Below are 13,955 nucleotides of genomic sequence, written 5' to 3' on the forward strand. Positions count from 1 at the left end.
GGGACAGGTGAGATTTACAGAGAAGTGTGTTTAGTGGTGTATTTTTCCACAAGGGTAACCAATTAGGCCAGGACTACTTACCAATCAGCCACATTTTCCATTTAACTTTAAAACAGCACTACTCACAGACTGGAAATTGCAAATGATGGAGACAGATCTGTTGGGGATGTTCTAAAACTGGATTTGTGTGTTGGCTACACAATTCTATAAATTCACTGAAAATGAGTAAAACTGTCCATTTCAAATGAGTGGACTTGGTGATATGTAAATTTTACCTCAATGAAGATGCTTTAAAATTAGTCCTCCTAAGAAGATGATTTATATTATTTTTGGAAATGGTATTTTTAAGGCTTTTGTCTAGTTGAACTAATACTGTGACCTAGAGCATGTTTGTCCGCTGGGTTCCAGGAAGTGGAAGTGATACCATGAGGCTGTAGAGCTGGAGGCTGTTCAGAGTTGAGAGTCTTGAAGCACAGACTACAGCCACTGTAGTAGCAGGCACTGTGCAGTGTCTTAACTGGGTAATTATGTTAGCTGATCCACAGGCATGCTTTGTTATTAGAAAAGCAAGGATGTGGATTCCTTCCTAAAATACACATTATCTCACTGGATACCAGCTTAACACCCAGATTTTTTTTTTAAAACAAAAAGCTCTGTAAAGGAGTAATAGCTGGGTCATAGGGGAGTTCTATGTGTAGTTTTTTGAGGAACCTTCAAACTGCTTTCCAGAGTGGTTGAACAAGTTTACACTCCCACCAACAGTATAGTAGCATTCCCCTTTGGTCACATCTCCACCAGCATCTGTTGTTGTTAGATTTCTTGATTGTAGACATTCTGACTGGTATAAGGTAGAATCTCAATGTTGTTTTGATTTGCATTTATTTTATAGCTAGAGATGTTAAGCAATTCTTCTTGGCCATTTGTATTTTATCTTCAGAGAGGTCTCTCTTAAGGTCTTTAGCCCACTTTTAATGGGGTGGTTGTTTCTTTGGGGGTTTGTTTTGGGGGAATTTAATTTCTTGAGCTGTTGGTATATCTTAGCTATGAGACCCTTGTCTGTTGTATGGCTAGTGAAGATCTTCTCCCAATCCGTGGGCTTTCTATTGATCTTGCTAGCTATATCCTTTCCCGTACAGAGCTCTGCAGTTCAATGCAATCCCATTTATCCAGCCTTCAAAAAACTACACATAGAACTCCCCTATGACCTAGCAATCCCACTTCTGGGAATCTACCCAAATGTCCACAAACAAGGCCACACTAAAGCCACCAGTACAATGATGTTCATAGCAGCATTATTTACCATAGCCAATATATGAAACCAACCCAAATGCCTCTCAGTAGATGAATGGATCAAGAAAATGTGGTATATATACACAATGGAATTCTATGCTTCCATCAAAAAAAAACATTGTTAGATTTATAAGGAAATAGAAAGACTTGGAAAAATTATATTAAATGAAGCCATACCCAAAGAAAAGCAGGTCACATAATATCCCTCATCTGTAAGAACTAGAATATGTAGAAGATACTATTAATAGAGGAATCTCAAGATCCCAAACACTTAGCACAAGGACTATATATAATGAAGAATATTAAAACAAGCTCCAACTTTTGGAAAAAAGAGGCTCTCACTAGACCCTGTATACAGTTTATTTTTCTCTATTTTTGTCATGCTTTCCCTCATTTGCAATAATTAGTATAGGTCTAGGATAATTTTATAGGATGAGCAGAAAATGATGCTAAGAAAAATGAACCGCAAGATATAGACACAAGTGGTTCTTCTTTGTTGTTGTTTTTAATGTACTGTGTGATTGTTTCATTTCCTTTGTGTGTTCATCCCATTATGGTATATCCCCTGTTGTTACTGTACTTGATTTTGGTACCCTGCATCCATTTGTCTGATTTGGGAAGGGGAAGAGGAAGGGGAATAACAAAACACTGAAAGAAGGACACAGGATGACCCATTGCAACAATGACACACACAAGATACTATACTGGAAATGAACTTTACAACTTTTGGGGAGGGGTGGAGGGAGGGAGGTGGGAGAAGGAGGGGGTAGTGGGAGAACAACACAATTCTCAACAAGAAATGTAGTCATTGCCTTACTCATGTAACTGTAGCCCATCTGTACAGCATCTTTACAATAAAATTAAATTTTAAAAAAGGAGTAATAGCTTCAGTATTTTGAGACAAAGTGAGGTATTAAGCCCTACTTAAAATGAAACCCACTAAAACTGTAAAAAAAGAGAGAAAGGAGCAGGAAGGTAGATTTAAATAGCAGTAGGGGTGAATTTAACCCAAGTACATTATATGTATGTATGGAAATATTACAACTAGTTTACACTAATTTGAAAAAATAAAACCACTAAGAGAATGTGTTATATTCTTTGGCCAGCAGAGGGCAAGCTAGGTTCCATGAAACTACTTAAAGGAAAAGAATTGATGGAAAAGGGCTATAAAGAGAATAGATACATAATGATCAAATGGCACTAATATTTTAGGTATATTGTCGGTCAGTCCAAGTTTCCTAAAATTCATGAACTACCTTCCTCTTCTTTCTGTTATTTTTTTACATAATGAATTCAGATCTTTGATGTTTCTAAAGGAAAAGCTGAGTTACCATTAGCATCAGAGACTAGCTTCTCATTCTGTGATGCTTTTCACTGTGGATTCATGGGACGCACTGGCACTACAAGGAAAGTGGTTTTTTACTTCACTCTTCTTGTTACCAATGCATGCCTTGCTCTTCCTCTCTGGTACTCACAAACCAGAGTACTCCAGTCAGCCAGGGTTCTTCAGACCATGCCTGATTCATCAGGTGCACACAATTTACATCATATGGCAGAATGCTTCTAAAACATGTGGATCTTAGCCTACTGTAAACAACTGGATCATGTAAACAAATGAGTCAGAATCTCTAGTGTCACTACTCAGGAGTCTGTGCTATAGCACATGACTATCATCTATCTGATAGGAATTTTAGTGTGTGACCCACTGATTTAAATCAGAAAAGCAAGAGCTCTGATAGTGCCCCATGTGAGGAACTTAGTTCTCCTATACCTATCCATTTCCCTGTCCCTCACAAGACAGAGTGAGTAGCAAAGCATCCAAAAATGGCGGGAAAGGTAAGAACTCTGTAGTCAGCACAGATGCAGATCAATCACAGCTCCTTAGTATCAGTAAAGTCCTGGATTTCAAGATCTCTGTGAATGACGGGGTAAACACACATCAAATGTAATAGAACCAATCAATAAACATTCATGTCATAAACAGTAAATTGCATTTTAATAAAACTAAAATCCCATATTGCTTAGTGAGTGGCATAATTATATGCTATACTAGGGCCTTTCAGAAATTAAAGAATACTGCTAGAGAAGAAGTTCAAACAAAGGAACATTTTCAGTTATATATGATGAATTTGTATATAACAAAGAAATTAGTAATTGAAAAGTTGTTTTTTTCCTAAGAGTGAATTTAATGTTTTTTCTGGAGAATATGTATGCTCAAAGTCATTGTATTGTATTGTTTATTTTCACCATGAAATGTGAGGAATAGATAATAAAGTCAACTTATATCAAACAGCAATGACAACAAAAAACATGCATGTCTTCATCAATCGAAGCCAAGGCAGTATATAAGAAAAATGTCGGTGAGAAGGGGCCTGCTTATTTAGAATAATTGTATATAGATCACTGCTTCCCAAACTTGCCTCCATCTGGGAACTGCTTGAGAAGCTGCTACAAGGGGTAACTCACACTCTCCTGGGCATGCTACAGCAGTCACCAGCACATAACCAAGGACATGCCTAGATTTTCCCCGGCCATCGTGCTTTCCAGAAAGCTCTATTCAGTGTGTAAACGCAAAGAACAATTTTGTTGGTGAAAACAATTGCGTAACCATCTATTTTTCCCACTGTGTTCAATACCACAGGCAGGGCTTAAAATCCAGGAAATAGCTGGTATTCTTAAGAAGTTTATCTAGGACAGCATTGATACTACAAGTGTGGTCTAGAGATTAACATCATCATCATCACCATCATCATCAAATTTGTTAGAAATGCCAATTCTCAGCCCCACTCCAGATCTACTGAATAAGAATGTATGGACATAGAGTCCAGGCATCTGTTTTAAGAATAAACATGATATTTTTGGATGCTCTGTAGAGTATTTTTGCCCCTAAACCCTTTATCCTTTGTGTAACTCTGATTCAGAACAGCTGAAATAAGAAGCTTGAAAGTTAGATTATACAATTATCCCCATTTGCCACTTTCAGGAGCTTTAGAAAACTCGGGATGACTTCCTGACTACTTATCTCCTTGAGTCCTGAGGAAGGTATGTGTTCTTACAAGAAATAGTCTCATGAACCATTGGAATAGCTTTTATAATGGCCTCTCTCAAACTGTGGTGAATCACTATACGCATCTTTGTTTTCAGGCAAATACTATTGAGACTATTTATCTTTTATTTTGCTTCCGAAGTTGACAAGTTCTTCCATGCTGTGCAGAGTTGCAGCTCTGTCTCCTGCCTCCAGTGGCAACTGCCATCATTTAGGCAACTGTGCTGAGTGACATTTAAGGTCCTGATCTTTAAGTGGGTCCTCAAAAATAGCCTTGTCCTTTTTTTGGACAGCTCCTTTAACCTAGAGATTAACAGGTCTTCAAATTAGGCCTAGAAATTGCTGGTAAGGGGCTTGAAACTGTTAAGTCTTCTCAGCTATCACCCAGAGCTCCTCACAGAGGCATCAACGATTTCCTCCTTAGCTCAAAAGCCCTGATTCTCAGCACTGCACCATCTTCGTGGAATGAATGGCAATCTGCATGTGACATGGCAGATGAGAATATGGCTGATGAAACAAGGACTTTATAAGTGTCCAAATGGCTCTATCTAGAGCACTGGAAGCTTGAAACCGCAGCCGTGAGATAATTCTGACTTCCTAATAATGTATGCAGATCAGGACGAGGCACATTTCTCCTAAGTTATCCATAATCAACAGTCCCTGGGATAGTTACATTCCTGGTCTAATTAGTTATAGTGAAGATGAACTAGGTAAAAAACAACAACAACAAAGCTATTCTGTTTTCTCCTTCAAGACTATTAGAAGGAGATAAAGAGACCACAACCTCACCAGGGCAGTTCCTACTTCAGCTCACTTTAATTCAATTCCATTTCTATTTCTACTGCGAACAGTTTGTTCTGTGATTAGACTTAAAAAAAACACAGATGTGTTCTTAGGTTTAATTTCCACAGACTTGCCTACTCTTTCCTACACTTAAGGTTTTGTAAAAAAGGTATTTGTTATACCTCACTAAAAATAAGGAACTTGAACAGTTCTGAACCTAGTTGGTATATTAGGAATGGTTTTCACAAGACTCCCTGAAAGATTAAAATTTTCCAAGGTCAGAGAACTTTTATTTCATTTGATACTGGCTCATAGTGAGATTAACTTGTTTAGCATAAGGTCAGGTATTTAGTTTCTTTTGGGGCTTCAGAACCAACATTTTAAAGATATCACATCAAAGATAATGGAATGTTTTACTGGTTCAAATGCAGTTGAATGTGGGTCTCTTTCTGAACTCATGATTGTGTTTTGGCTCTCTGTTCTTCTGTTGGTGCATCAATGGCATGACCCTTGGGTATGAGGTATATACCTCTAATCCCAGGTCAGGAAGCTGAAGCAGGAGGATAACTTGATGCAGCCTGAGCTACACAGTGAGATTTGGACTCAAACAAAAAAACTTCCCAAACTACACAGATATCACTTACTGTAACTTTATAATGTTTTTATATCTATAAAATCAAATCTTCCAACTGTATTTCTCAAGGAAAAAAGTCACCTTGTTTTTCCACATATAATTTTAAAAATGGGCTTAAAAAAACCAAAATTCTGTTTTCAAACACATAAAAACAAAGTTCCTGAGATTTTGGTTGAAACTGCACTGATTCTCGCAACAAAAAAAAATCTGGGGAGAAATAATTACTTTATAGACTTGACTTTTTCTAACCTATAAACATTTTGAATATGTTACTTACTAAGATACTACGTTTTCTCAATGCAGAGATCCCATGCAGAGATCTTATACAATCATGCTAGGTCATATCTGTAGACTTAGCTTTTTGATGTCTTTGTAAATAATTTTTTAAATTCTATTTTTCTAACTGGTGCATGGAAATAGAATAATTCTATATTTAGCTCAAGTGTTCCTAGCATGTTTATTTATTGATTCAACAGCTTTAGATTCTTCTGGATTTTCTATATTCAGAATAGTGTTACTAGTAGTCTATCTTAAAAAAATTGGTTTACGAATTCAACTGTGCTGTTCTAGAACTCAAGAAGCTAGCAACACAAATTATTTTCATATTAGATTATTCACCAAAAATTATTTAGTATATTCAACTGTTCATGTTAGCTTACAAAATTTATACAGGTAGCCTTAGAATAAAAGAGTACAAGGGACATCTAATGCATAAAGAACTTGTTTATTCTCTTAGGAACTTGGGAAATGCATATTCTGTACATACTTATCTTTGTTCCCATTCACCCAACTCTGCTATACAACATATACAAAGAGAAAAGAATTCTGGATGTGGTTTTCAGGGTATTTTTTCCTGTTCTTGTTTGTGCTTTTGCTCTGGGACAAGGTTTCTGAGGCAGCACATGCTGCACTTAGATTTGTGATACTCGTGTCTCATCCTCCTGAGCACAGGGATTATAGGTATCTGTCATCATGCTTAGCTCAAGGCTGTATTTTAATAAAACACTTTCAATATAAATGTCTTTCTCTTCGTGAATGAAAGAAAACCAGTTGACATATTTTATTTGTTCCTCCTAACATTATATTCTTCAGATACCACCATTAACATCTCATTTAACTTTGTAAAGGCCTCTTCTCTTCACTTACTTATTCTCTCTACCAAGTCTTCTCCTTCTACAGTTACCAAAAAGTTGTCAGTGTCCAGGCTAGCACTATTTTACTGATGGAACTTTCTCTACTTACAAGGAAGTAGATATGAGATTGGTATCAGGTCAGATCTGATTCCATCCGAAGACAAATTCTTGACTGAAAACATCCACCCATTGTCAGACACAAAATGAAGAAGCAAAGGCTTGTGTTTTTTTAATCTTCAGCAATATTTATTGGAAACAGCGACACTTCCCGTGGTGAGAGTTTATACATGAAGCAGTAAGATTTGCCTTTCACTCCACACAATCCACTACTGCAGGCAGCACATAGGAAGCAGCACATTAAACCTCTGGAAGAGTCTGTATAGCTAGATAAATACAACTCTGGATAACAGGACTTCCGTGACTTGTATAGAAAAGAAAAACACTCATAAGCTTACACACAGCACTGTATACACAAAATAAAGATGAGGTTAGAAGGAGAGATGGTAAAGTAATGACTGAATTGGGAAGGAGATTTGCATATCTAGCCACATACCTTAAACTGCTAAGCACAAAGATCATCTTTATTTGGTCCTCATTGAGGGCAGAATATGCACAAATGATGTCCAAGGAACACAAGGTGACAGTGGAGAAAAGAGACATTTACTGTTCCTGCCCTCTGAAGTAGTGGGGAAATGGTTACTAGTGATTTTTCTCTTTATGTCTCTGTGCCAAATGGATTCATAAAACGTGTTAATTCATAAACAGAAATGAAGAGAAGATAGTTAGCTGTTCCCCCATTCCTTGTACCATTCAGAAATAGTCTAAATATATACATGGCTCTGTACAGTAAGAGTTTAAGCTTGGAAACCAGATCTCTTCCCCATTCTCCCTCATGGAGAATTTTCTCTTTTCTGCCCCTTCCACAATATGCTGATTGCTCACGGTCTCATCCGGAAATAAACAAGAATCCCTTGGAGGGCTGTAACAGCAGGGTGGGAAGAAAACTAGCTGTGCCTCAGGAACAGGCTAAAGTGAGGTGAACAAAGGTGGCCATTTTCAGAGAATGCCTTGAACCCACAATCAATATGTTTCTACTGCTGGCATCAAGAGAATAACTCACTTAGACCAGAAGACAATTTGCTGGTGAGGGAGGCTTGTCTTTTTGACAATTCTGTGACTCACATATTTGGGAAGGGACAATGTGAAAGCAAGAACTTGCTCCTCTGTAAATGGGGAACCTGGGGTGCGGAGATGGCCCCTGGGTGATAGACAATATCTTCAGTAGGATGGTTTTTCCGTGATGTGGCTCATGGTCATAATTTCAAGAAACCATGGCCTCCTGAGAACCGTGTAAACAGCAGTTCTGTGACTACTGGCTAGTCTCAGATGGTATTTAAAAGCACATGCCATGCCCCACTGGGCTCAGAAGATACCATCCATCACCATGACTCCTGTGGGATCACACAAGTCAACCCAAACACTGGTGGGCTCGATGACGTGGTCCACTGCGGCCTGCATTTGAGATGTATTGTAAGCAGCATTACCAAAGCAGTGGTTAAACTGAACTATCTGGGTCAAAAGGAAGTGAGCCAGCCAGCGTAACATCCTAATGGGGCAGGGCAACCAGAATTTCTACATAATTAATGGGGAAGAAGCCCGAGTGGCCGTGAAGCATTCCTTCATACCAGTTTTCATCAATCTGATTAGTGAGTGTGATGATATCGCCCTCCTTAAAACCCAGCTCTCCTTCGTTTTCAGGTTCAAAGTCGTACAGAGCTCGGCAGCAGGGCTGATCCATTTGGACTCCTGGAATCAGAACAAGAGAGAATACAAGATGGCGTGGGTATTAAAGTCATAGCATTTACTGTGGTATCCCCTGGCATGGTATTCTCCTTCTGTCCTTCCTTATCCTCCTCCTGCCAAAGTTTCCTCCAGCATCCACGACAAAGAACCCCTTGTCCCCTATCAGTTTCTGATGCTTTCTCACATACAAGTTGTTGGGTATTCCTGTTTTGATTTCCACTATGAAATGTCACATCTATTCTTGTGGTAAGTACAAGAGATATCCCTCATGCTAGCCTTACTGATAATGCCCAAAGGTGGGAAGCCACTAACTTGTGGGGTTTATAATGGGACTTAGTTCAACAGCATGACATGGCCAGATTCGCTAATGTTAGCTCTTAAAAACGCTGGCACATTAAAAATGGTGCAATTAACTATATGGGCAAAGCTCTGCAACCTCAGAATAATATTTCAGTGCTTACTGCCCCAAATGATAACTCCTACCTCTGGAAAATTGCTGTTTTAAATATGTGTGTGTATCATACACACATGTATGTAGGTATATAACACTTGTATATAAAGCACTGGGTCCAAGCAATACATGTGGGCACATAGTTGTACTCCCAGCATATTTGGATGGCTAAGGCAGGAGGACACAGTAAGACCCTTTCTCCAAATAACAAGGATATAGCTTAGGAGTAGAATGCTTACCCAAAATGCTAACATGTACAAGGCCTTATATTTTGTCACTATCACCATCAAAACAACAACAAAAAACAAAAAACAAAAAAAACCCTAAACCCTACTGGATTCAAGTTCTTATTCTGTGTGAACTTGCCAAAGGAATTTTACTCTGTTTCTTTGTACAAAAGAACTTATTTTGTAATAGAACTTTGTATCAGAACTTATTTCATACTATGCTGTATTTATTAAATGTGATACTGTTAAAAAAAATCCTATCACTTAGGCGTGGTAAACTTTCACATAGAAGCAGCACATAAGAGCTACAATATATAAAAATAATGTAGTCACTTTGAATAAAACAAGAAATAATGTATTCATATCATAAATGATATTTATTTAAATACATTATCTATCATGTAGATACATGTGAATATAGACTCCGACAAATGCATGCTGCTCTCACACTAACTAGCTCTCTTGCAAGGGAAACAACATGATTAAATTTGAATTTAGAGGAAACATCACACCAAAACAAAATTGAAGTATCTGACTACTTTGTGGGGAGGGAGAAGCAGTCAAGTATCATTTATATGACCAGCCGGTAGCCAGTTCGCTGCAGTGCCACTGCAGTGGATGCCCATATGGACACTGGGAGCTGTGGAAGGGAACACCATGGTCAGAGAGCTCTGCCTACTGTCAGACCTTACAGCTTCATCAGTCTCCAAACAGCATTTATGAATGTTTTCTGCTGTAGAACATCAAGAACTGAGGCTATGGGAAAATAAGAAAAAATAAGAGAATGCTATGTACCTTTAAAACCCACTCTGCTACCAGATAGTTCCCACTTTCTAAGCCAGTATTGCAATTGGAAACATCGCAAAGACAGATTTTGGTTTAGTCCATGTGTAGGGGTGGAGAGGAATCGTGACAAAAGAAAGAATGTCTAATTGGGTATGTACTGATATTCTCAAGAGTAAATAAAGTTTAGTTTTCATCATGCTGACCTTAGTACCACAACATGATGGACTGAGAGTGGGAAGTAGGAAGGGAAAGCTAGCAGGCTGAGGTTTGAAATATGCCATCTGCAAATATATTCAACCACATGTTCCTGTGACTCAGGAAACAGCTCAGCACGTTCCTGGATCTGCTGTCTGAGGGTGATGTGGGAACGCATGTGGGCCTGCACTGTCCAGGAATTCATTCACATGTGGGTTGGATCCTCGAAGTAAAGGTGGCCAGCAGGAGCAAAGGTGACACCCCCTCCCAGTGCCTAACTTATATTTCACATGGTTTATGACCATTTGGTAGTTAGGAGGTCAGTGAGGGCTGGTGAATAAGAAAAAAGGATATTCAAAAAGTTTCAGATCTATAAAGAGGGGAAGGTAAGGATTGGAAAGGTGAATGGAAGAAAAAAAGGATTCCTTTAGCACAGTTTCTACTTGATAAACCATCCTGTGAGAAATGGCAGTATATTTCTTGTAGCCAGATTAGAATGCTTCTAGAATTTCTAGAAAAGTGTCAGTGGATGTGGCCAAAGCCCAAGGTCTAAGCTCTTTACCTGAAGGTTTGGGTGTGCCCGTGTGGGAGAGACCTCCATTGGGCTGAGTACTGTCTCCAGTAGAAAACTCCAGGCTCATTCGTGGCTTAGGCTGATATTCTCTTCTAGGCTGAGAGGAAGCTTGTCTTATTCTGTAATTGAAAAGAAAGGGAATGGGAGTAGGAGTTATGAAGTCAATTAAGAAGTCAACTAAAACAATAAAACTTAGAAAATGGCTGGGTCACCTACTAATCTAGCATGACACAGAGGGAAATCTTAAGGACCTTTAGTTTTCTTATAAAGTGATGTCTATGCTTCCTCTGCAGTCTTACCCTCACTTTCGGTGTTCTTTTTCTCAATACCTCCTTTCATTTATTCAGATATGATGGGGTCAGGGACACAAAGGGGAGTAAGATACATTTGTTCCACAAGCAGCATTTGGCCTGAGAGAGTATAATAATTGATTACCATAAACAATACTGTTGTCACAAGGTATCTACAAAATACAGAAGGGACTTGGGGTAGACAGTTGGACAGAGAGGAATCATTGCTATGTGGGAAAGTTGGAGAAGATTTAAGGAAAAGAGGTTAAAAAAATCTATTGTGGTACTTTCCAGAAGAGTATGCCAAAGAAGCTATTCTAAGTGGCACATGAGGTTTGGAGAGAGTGAGCAGACTGGAGATACAGGGAGAGGGAAAGGGTTAATGAAGTCACAAAAGTGAAAGAGATTTGCCAAAAAGTGCATTCTGTATACCACTAAACACTGTTCAGTTACAGGTATTCAATAAGCAAGGTACATTCAGATTTAGAAGGGTGGGATGATTGAGGATATGGTGATTGTAAAACGACACTGACTTTACTTCAAACACATTTCAGGAGGAATGAAAGAGAGTGGTCTCTTGGTGCCCAACCGCTGTCACAAAAGCACAGATTACTTGAGTGTTTGACACATATAGTTTCAAGATTTTCCTAAAGGCTTCAGTTTTAGGCATATTTCCAAAAGTGTGCACTGAAGAGAGTTACAACAACAACAACAACAAGAAAATCACTGAAAATAGACAAGAGAGGGCCAAAATGGAGACAGGTGAAATTTCTAATAATGCAGCCCAGTATGACTGTCATCTCCATTGTGCCTTGAGCCACAGATGAGCCACAGGAGACTAATGTGGTCATGATCTAATAATAATCCTGAAGGGTGATCCTCTGAGGCATGTACGTTTAGCAAAATCATCCTGCTCCACCTGGCTAAGTAAAATAATATGCACAGACCTTCTCCAACTTACAAAGGCTCAGGCAATTGTTTTGTTTGTATTTTTAGCTTTATGACCCTGTGAAAGGGACACACAGTAGAGATCATACTTGGAATTTCAGCTCTTAGGATTCACTAGTAAATTCTAGTCAAATTAAACTGTAAAACTGCAGAAAAAGTTTTATCATTCCTTACTTTATTTATCACTTAGAATTACTTAAAAGAAATGACCATCTATGTGTTCTTACCATGTAATAAAATCAATAATATATAATAATATATTGATATGATACATATTATAATATAATGATATATCCTTAAACACATAAATCATTTGACTTGATGATAAAATTGTGACAGGGATATACATACAGTAGAGATCACACCTGGAATTTTGATCTTTTCCTGGGTTAGCAACATGCAGCACAAAACTATTTCACAAGGCTGGGTAGAGGGAGCAAACCATAAATGCCAGCCAGACATGTAATCACAAGCAAAACCCACCAATACTCCACAGTGTATGTTGTTGCTAAGCTATGTTGTTTGGGATGTTAGGTAGACTGCATACTTTCTTCACATGGGTTTATGGAAAAACCATAAGTTGGTCAAGGAGCATCTATATTATAGTGTGGGTACTCTATACATCTGGGCAGGTTGTGCCCAAAACTCCACAGAGAGCTTCATGTACTTGAAAACTATTACAGATCACTGTGACATACATCTAAGGAGGTGGTACAGAGCACATGAAACCAACTCCCTGGTGGAAGCTTTAGCATCACTCAAAGAAATATAAATATGAAAAGATCCAAGCTTTCAAATTAGATGGCTTGGTTGTGAGCTGCAGCTAACAACCATGAGAGAGCCTGGGCAAGTCATTTTGCTTCCTTGAGGCTCAGTTGCTCATCTGTTAGTTGAAGCTAAAATACTTAGTCTACAGGGCTGTTTTAAGGTTGATCATATGCAACTGGTACCCACACAGAATATCTGCTCCACAAATTGCATCCATCATCATCAGTAGCATCCTGGTGTCCCATCTATGGCAGTCAACATACAATCCAGGCACGTCATAAACACAAGAACAAAGCACAAGATAAAATAAAACCAAAGCAATCCTTGAAGGGCCTGTACAAAATCAGCAGGAATTTGGCAGAATTGTGTCTCCAAATGAAATTTGCTATTACTTCCATTTCTTTACACATGATTGCAGAGCAAGAAAGTACAAAGTAGAAATTCAGGGAACTGAAACCTACCTTTCCTCCAGCCTGACAGTGACCTGCTGCAGAATCTGCACTGCCTGTTTGTGGTATTCCAGCTGGGCTTGCACAAGCGCGGAGAGCTGGCTCACTTGTTCAATCTGCAGATGGACAGGACAATCATGCCTCAGTCACCAGGTTATGATCTGGCAGCAGCTACTAGCTCCCTATGCACATTACAGTATGGTCCCCAAAATATTGTCCCATGCTTGGTGATGCTGATGTTGGTGAAGCAAGTCAGGACAAGATAGATTATTCTGCAATTTCTAAATTGATGAAGGATAAGGAAGCATCCTTCTACATGGAACCATGTGTGTCAGTACTATGAAGCAACCTTAGTAAGAAACCTCAGAAAAAAATCACATTAATTTTTATTAAATCTCCCTGTGCTTATCTTATAGGAAAATGATGCTCTGACAAGGGAATATTTCCTTCCTATGTTTAGCACTCAATATATATTCCCAACAGTACTTTTCATGTGAATAGTACAGCTAGTACTAAAAACATGAATATTTCTGGGTGTCAATGGCCCATGTCACGTAATCCTACCTGCTTGGGAGGCT

At 38.6% G+C, this 13,955-nt stretch overlaps 1 protein-coding gene across 1 annotated transcript in view; it reads right to left on the reverse strand.

Moving 5' to 3' along the window:
- Positions 1–7,449: 7,449 nt before the first annotated feature.
- Positions 7,450–13,955, reverse strand: part of Sh3gl2 (SH3 domain containing GRB2 like 2, endophilin A1) — a 195,773-nt gene continuing 189,267 nt past the window's right edge. Inside the window, exons 7-9 of the mRNA XM_042692895.1 lie at positions 13,390–13,493; positions 10,911–11,041; positions 7,450–8,692 (exon numbers count right to left, since the gene is read on the reverse strand). Coding sequence (XP_042548829.1) covers positions 8,493–8,692; positions 10,911–11,041; positions 13,390–13,493 — 435 coding nt within the window. The 3' untranslated portion in view covers positions 7,450–8,492. The remainder of the gene's footprint in view (positions 8,693–10,910; positions 11,042–13,389; positions 13,494–13,955) is intronic.

Source organism: Dipodomys spectabilis, unplaced genomic scaffold (assembly GCF_019054845.1).
Source record: "Dipodomys spectabilis isolate Male_0828 unplaced genomic scaffold, ASM1905484v1 ptg000158l, whole genome shotgun sequence".
In the NCBI taxonomy this organism is placed as follows: domain Eukaryota; kingdom Metazoa; phylum Chordata; class Mammalia; order Rodentia; family Heteromyidae; genus Dipodomys; species Dipodomys spectabilis.